This window comes from Thamnophis sirtalis, unplaced genomic scaffold (assembly GCF_051295495.1).
Source record: "Thamnophis sirtalis isolate CommonGarterSnake01/CBP01778 unplaced genomic scaffold, rThaSir2_p1.2 scaffold_1, whole genome shotgun sequence".
NCBI classification, from domain to species: Eukaryota; Metazoa; Chordata; class Lepidosauria; order Squamata; family Natricidae; genus Thamnophis; species Thamnophis sirtalis.
In genome coordinates, this window is record NW_028261381.1 from 77,503,885 (window position 1) to 77,511,338 (window position 7,454).

Consider the following 7,454-nt stretch of genomic DNA (forward strand, 5'->3'; position numbering starts at 1 on the left):
ATTTGTGTGCTTGGAATTTGCTAGGAATGTAACTAAAACTGCCTGTCAGCTGTTGGTATTGTCTTTGTCTAATTGCTTTAAGCATGCAGATTGGCCAGATGTATCTGAGTTATTGTCACTGGAAATGTTACCTCAAGGTTTGAAAGTTATTCATAAAGCCAAGTTCTCCTTCATGTAAAAAAGCAAATGGTTAATCCGTCTAGTTTCCTATTACTATTAGCTTCCAGGACAGTGAGTAGTAGTGGCACCTTTGGGATTTGTGTGTGTGTGTGTGTGTGTGTGTGTTGTTGGACACTGAAAATAATAGTTTTAAACCCAGAAGACATTTCATTATGCATATGAAACTTTACTTTGCTATTACTTTAAAGCAATACCAACTTTGCTATTACTTTAAAGAAATACCAAGTATAACTTCCCATAAAAACATCCCTTTCCCTCTTCTTGAACACTGAGGATCAAAAAGATCTGGCGATCCAGGTGAGATGAGTATTTTTTCATTTCCCATAAAAAGTGCAGATCACATCTACTAACTGAAATGAATAGACAAAAAAAAATATTGCAGACAGGAGTGTACTCCATATCTATGTTGGAACCGAGGTGGCGCAGTGGTTAGAGTGCAGTACTGCAGGCCACTTCAGCTGACTGCTATCTGCAGTTCGGCGGTTCAAATCTCACCGGCTCAAGGTTGACCCAGCTTTCCATCCTTCCGAGGTGGGTGAAATGAGGACCCAGACTGTGGGGGCGATATGCTGACTCTGTAAACCGCTTAGAGAGGGCTGAAAGCCCTATGAAGCGGTATATAAGTCTAACTGCTATTGCTGCTGCTAACAAGCAGCCTCTCAGTTGGGCAACCACTGCATTCTTCTGAATTTTAAAATCCACAATGAAAGAAAGATATGAATCCATAAATAATAATTTTTAAAAATCAGAGGTAAAGAGAGCATGCAACATAGAGAAAACACTGCAAAGAATAGATTCATGGGGTTTTTTTATTTAATGACTTAAAAGGTGCAGTAGCAAAGTGCTTTTTTTTTCTCCATTCCTGCATGGACCGGTTCCTTTTCTTCTAGTTACAATAGTTCTCTAGTTCATGGAGAGAGCAGATATTTTCACAGCATTGCTCCACAATTCCTCTCTTCATTTTATGAATTTCTTGATAGGGTACTTCCACCTCATTTGATAAAGGACCATTCACTGCCAAATAAGAGGAGACCAACATTAGATGGATGTTCAAAGTGTATTCAACAGAAAGTATATTCATTTGGACTCTCCGTTTCAATTTGGCACCCCCAAAGATGTGATAATGTCTCTGCCTTTCCCACTCACAGCTGCTTTTGGGGCCGAGTTTAGGTGGAATGCTATTGATTATTTTTGACAGTTTCATCCTTCTTCCCGGTGAACAAGAGTTAATGCTACAGGGACTTCCTTATTCTGCTACATGATAACTGTTTCATAATGTACTTTCTTTTAATTGCTATGGCTTGCTATGGCTATCAGATTGTCCTGGCACTAGATTATTGTGCTCTTGAGTCAGCTAACTGAAACTGAACTGGATGTTTTAGACCCTGGTTACAAATTGCACACTTTCAACCAAGATTAAATTAGCAACAGTAAAGCAAAGCTAAATATTAACAGGTGGAAGGGCTACGGATTAGCATTTCACAGATCGGAAAACGGACTACATCTCCAGGGTTGGATAGGGCTGTATTTCCTTTTGAAGGAAGAGGTGCTTCATGTTGATAAACTCCCATATTCATCACTGTCACTGATAAACTCCCAGGTTCGTTACTATCCCAGCTTGCTACCTCCAAACAAATAAAAAATATAGTATGATGGTCTGGTTCCTAGGGTCTTCACTGATGGAAGTGTTTCTCATCCTACATACTACATAACAGTCTGCTTTCCTTTTAGCTAAAGGCAGCATGCTCTGCAAACCTTGCCTACAAGTATTGAGTCAAGATGGTTGGCATAAAAACCAAGTGGAAAAGAAGGAACCTGTATTCTTCTCTATGTATTTGAAATGAGAAATATGATGCATATTTTTCCCCCAGCAGGATGCATTGGTTTTGCCAGCACTTGGCAAACTCCTTGTGGAACTTTTGATTCAGAGATGCTTCTTGGTCCGTCTACTGACTTTTTAGGAAAACGGTTAAGTTACATTATTATTGCCATAGTAGCACTATATTATTTCCAGGCTACCGAAAATAGCAGGAGTACTGCTGTCAAGTTGGCACTGATATAACTTGACCATGAACAAGGAGGCTGCTTCACTGACAAAGGGAAAATACCACTTAGGAGATATATATGCATCTTGGATATCAGTCTATTCCATTCTCCATTTAACAATGGAATAATCAAGAATCAATCAGGGTAAAACAGAGGGAACAGCATTTCCTAACTTCAGACCCATTTAAATGCATTGGTCTGCAGTGTCAACAATCACCAACCATGCTTATGGGGAGTTGTATCCCAAAACATCTGGAAAGGGAAAGGCTGAGAGAAAGGAAGGAGCCAAATGCTGGGTTTTTTTAACTCATTAACTAATTTGGGAATTTACTTTTTAAAAATAAATTTTATTCATAGACACTTAAAAAAACAATGCACTGTTAGGGTATACCATTTACAAATAAAAAAAAAGAGTGGAGTTAAACATTGACATACAAGCTAATAACAATAACGATGATATAGTAACCATGGTAATAATATAACCAAAAAGCTTTTAGCTAGGTTTCTTCTTACCGTACATTAAAACATAGCCTCCTCTCCTGAATTATTTTGCTGTATGATTTAAGTTGTCTATGAATAGTGTTTGCCAATATTCTTCAAATTCAGGATGTGCATTTGTCTATTTACCATATTTTACAGCTTACACCAATCAAGACTCAGAAAGGATTACAAGAAAAAGACATTAAAATAAGCCAATTAAAATAGGCACAAACACTTATGAACCAGATGGTTCTTGGCCACCCTATGAGTCAATACATCACTAAATTATTCCCAGGGCTTCATGGAAGGTAGGGAGGGTTGCAGCAGAGCTCCCATGGGCCCATGCAGGGGCAATTCTGTAGGTTGTCTTTTGAGTCCCAAGCTTGATTGAGCTGTTGCTGGGTGAAGATGTAATGAAAGAGCTTTGGGATTCCTATTATGGCTCTGCCTGAAAGAGGTAGATCTTTGTGATGTAGAATATACTACCCTACACCTTAATGGCCCATTGACAAAGGTGGGTGGGTGTGCGTTTCTATCTCCCTTTTAGGAGGAAATATTCTGCCCTTTTAATATTTCCTAAAATATTTAACCTCTGACAATATATAAACATCATTATCTATTTTTCTTGCTAGTTTAATACGATCTACCTAGCAGGTGGTGAGTTATAAGCAAATTGACCAGGTTATGTTACAGACAGGGCATTTTAGGAAATTAGCAAAAAAAAAGAAGTTACCAAGTGGTTGTTCCATGTTCCTTCGGGTCCTGGGGGAATAGTAGAAGCCCCGCTCTCCACATACAAGGAAAAGGGCTTCCACCAGATGAGAACCGCACAGACGCTCGTTGGGAACAGCTTGGCTAACTGTAGGAGCTGAAACAGCCAGCAGCAGCAGGAGAGGTAGGGAACGGATCCAAAGAGCCATGGTGATGCAGATGAAACTTTTGGAAAGGAAGAATCTAACAACAAAAAAAAAAGGTTTAGAAAAAAGAAGGAAAACAGGTACCAGATTACCATCATTCCATATTTTACCATGCTGCAGCTGTCTCTGGAAACTTGCCCAGATACTTCCTGTTATAGACTAAGACTGGCACATAGGAAACAACATCCTAGCAATTGCAAGGGGAACCATTTCTTTCACTCCCCCTTTCCTTCCCATTCACAGCCCAATGTACTTGCCCTCATGCATGTTTGCTTGAATGGTGGTGAGTTTTCTCTACTGAAAAGTAACTTTGCTATGCTCTCCCTATATGATGTGGCCAAGCTTTAGTGGTAAAATGCTATTTGCTATGACATTTATTTCATAGTTTTAATTCAATGCCATGATCTTAAAGAAGTACATGAAATAGTTTACAAACTTAGATTAAGATGTGGAAAAACAGCCTGTGGTGGAATCTTGGGAGAATTCCAAGATAAGAGATGTTTGATAGTGGAAGGAATTAATTCGTCAAGGAGTTAATGAGCTAAATATATTTAAGTAGTGACTGGGTAATCCTGTCATGGATTCAGCAGGATGTAGCCCCTTCCAACTATCTGAATTTATGAAGATAAAGCATGGGTGAGAGAGATTTTTCAAGTGGTTACGGAACTGGCCTAGACAGTTCCTTAAATTGCACTTTCTTGATTTATTTTCCTTGAAAACAGTTCACTTCACCATCAGTTCAGTTCTTCAGAACTGAAAAAGCTTGTTAGCTGAGAAGTGAAACATTTTCAAGGAGAAAACAAAAAAGTCCAGTAGCCTTTTAAAAAGCACCTTCAGGACAACCATGACCTGGATGATTGAGAATCTATATAGACAGGAGAGCTTTTGTCCTGCCTTAGGCATGAAATGGCTAGTGGGACGCGGTGGGTTAGTGGCTAAGATGCTGAGCTTGTCAATCAGAAAGGTCAGAAGCTCGAATCCCTAGCGCCACGTAATGGAGTGAGCTTCCATTACTTGGCCCAGCTTCTGTCAACCTAGCAGTTCAAAAGCAGATAAAAATGCAAGTAGAAAAATAGGAACCGCCCTTGGTGGGAAGGTAACAGCGTTCCATGCGCCTTTGGCATTTAGTCATGACCACAGAGATGTCTTTGGACAGCGCTGGCTCTTCGATTTTGAAATAGAGATGAGCACCGCCCCCTAGAGTCAGGAACGACTAGCATGTATGTGCAAGGGGAACCTTTACCTTTAGGCATGAAAGCTGGCTAAGTGACCTTCGGTCAGTCACACACTCTCAATCCTATCTACCTCACAGGGCTCTTGTTGTGGGGGAAAGTGAGAAGGAAGTGTTGACTTTCAAATAAAGCAGGGGCTTTTTGTCATAAAGTTGTTGCTTTAAAAAAAAAAAGAGAAATGGGTTATGAGAATACTGAGTGCACTTTATGCATTTATTTGTTTGTCAAATTTAGATACCGTCCATCTAATTCCCAGAGTGACTCTGAGCAGTGTTCAATTAAAAGCATATATTAAAAAGTACAGTACACAGTAAAAGGAGCCAGGTAGAAACAAAAGCAAGTTAAAAATCAAAAAGATTCATGGTTGCCAAATCTGGGCTGCATAAACCAGGACATGGCACAAAAGAGTTAAGAGTTTTCTATCTCTTTTTTTGCAGTGTAGATGTGGTAACACTAATCTAAGTTTCTTCCCAAAGGCTGGGATGAAATAAGAAAGTTAGTATGGTCGAGAGAAATCACATTAAACTTTTTAAAACTGTAGCGATGTGAAGACAAGTATAAGAATGTGGGCAAAATATTGAGAATGAGGTATGCAGAATCCTAGATCTTATTCCATATAAAATAAGACTACAAATTCTTCCAAGTTTCTAGTGGATAAATAACTGGTTACTTACCAATATATTATACAGCATATCACTCATGCCACATGCATCAAAATAAATAAACTGTCCCACACCACAAAGAATACTCTGAAAACCCTTCAAGATTGCCAATATTTTCACAGAAAGAGCAGGAGAAAAAAATGAAAACCCTGAGAAATGGCTTACCTGTCAGGTCTCAAGTCTAGTGAGGTTCTGTTGCAAAGAACACCACCTGGCTTATTAATACTGTGGAAAAAACAAGCTATTGGACAAGCACCCCACCCAGTAGTTCTCACCAAAGTCCCTTGTTAATCCTTTTAAATAAAACAAAACATTTTTAACAAAGGAGAGTTGATAAGAGTGGCTTATCTGTTTAAGTCTGTTGAAAGGCATAAGTGATAGCATTTGCTCACTTATGGTGAGGAGGAAGTGAGAGAGATAAAGAGATGGGAAGTGGGAGGTGGGACAAGACATCAATTCCACTTCACACCATTCCAATTCCACCTTTCCAATTCCACCATTCTAAAATATAAATTGGAAAACTAACTCATGCACACCAGCTCAGTTATCTAATCCAAGCAACCCTAGGATAGTTCAGGTGCAGTGACAAACCCCATGTAGAGGTGCTCAGAGATCCAACAGCAGAACACAATCATAACAAGGTTCACATTAGCCACTTTTAATAAAAGCTGAGGTGAAAAATGGAATTTGATTCAAGCTAAAATTTAACATTAAGAAGTAAGGCTGCTCCTCTTTTTAAGGACTATATACCCCGCCCTCCATTGCTGAGTCTATGACCCCAATAAAGATTTGATCTGAAGGCTGAAAAAGAGTGGGGAGTGAAAGGCAAGAAAGAAACCCTTCCAATTATAAATTTTCTAATTTTGTTACAAACAAAGCACCAATCCATAAACGAATGACAAAGGAGAGGTTTAAGCCAAGGACTTGAATTATGGATTGGTTGAGAGACTAAGAAGAAGTGAAGTATAGACAGAAACCAAAGTTCATTTTGCTGGAGTTCTGTAAGAGTTCCTGCTCAGATGATGCAGAATTAATAGCCAGTACAAAGCAAATCAATGTATAAAACTCATTCTTTCCTCAGTGTGCTATGATTGGTTGTACAAACTCTATCATTAAAAGATATCACTCCTTCAATTTCTTTCCCTTCTTCCACTCCCTATCCTAGCATCATTGGAAAGTACCTATTTTTCCAGATCCCATGGATTCTGAATATGCTCACCAACTACAAAAATTCTCAGTTCAGTTCCAGGCAGAAAGCCACAGAATCTATCTGAATTCCATGGAATCATGGAAATATGTTGCACGCCTATTTGAATTCCAAACTTTTGAGGGCAAAACAAAGCAGACTTACCAAACCAAGGTGACAGTGCAAGGATGCTGAGAGACTAAGAGGAATATGTAACTCCTACCTCATCCCCTTGCCATATTTATAATCCTGAGACACAAGATTTTACCAGATCAACATGGTCAATTTTTTTTTTTTGCTGGTTGAAGCACATTAAGTCTTAAAGATGAGGGGGGAAATAGTATCAACAGCTTGTCCTTTCCATCTCATTACCTGTGTTTGCTTCACTGAATCTCTGCCTTGAGTCTTTGTGAGCCTTTTAGCAGGAGCGATAATAGAGCTATTAAACTTGTCCAATTACACTAATGCTGGGCAATAGGCAATACTTGGATTGGGATGACCACCAAGCTGTCCATCCCACCAGCTGTTTCTGAAGGGCAAAATTAAGGAACAGCAAACATGTTAACACATTCAGCTAATCTAATCCCTGCTGGGCAACTAGTGATAGGACAAAGTTGTTGACAAGATGCTACTCTTGCCAGATGTTAATGTGGAAAGAAAATACTTAGAGCAAATAATAACCAAGGCCACATTTCCTTGAAAGAAAACACGTGGGAAGCAAATCATGCCCACCCCAGTAGATGAGTAGTGA

The 7,454-nt window shown here is 39.2% G+C and overlaps 1 protein-coding gene across 1 annotated transcript; it reads right to left on the reverse strand.

Moving 5' to 3' along the window:
• Positions 1 to 971: 971 nt before the first annotated feature.
• On the reverse strand, positions 972 to 6,935 carry INS (insulin). The gene is made up of 3 exons (XM_087719928.1): positions 6,869 to 6,935; positions 3,440 to 3,660; positions 972 to 1,194 (listed from the first exon to the last, which is right to left on the reverse strand). Exons 2-3 carry the CDS (start codon positions 3,624 to 3,626, stop codon positions 1,067 to 1,069), a joined length of 315 nt encoding a protein of 104 aa, XP_087576054.1. The 5' UTR covers positions 3,627 to 3,660; positions 6,869 to 6,935; the 3' UTR covers positions 972 to 1,066.
• Positions 6,936 to 7,454: the final 519 nt, after the last annotated feature.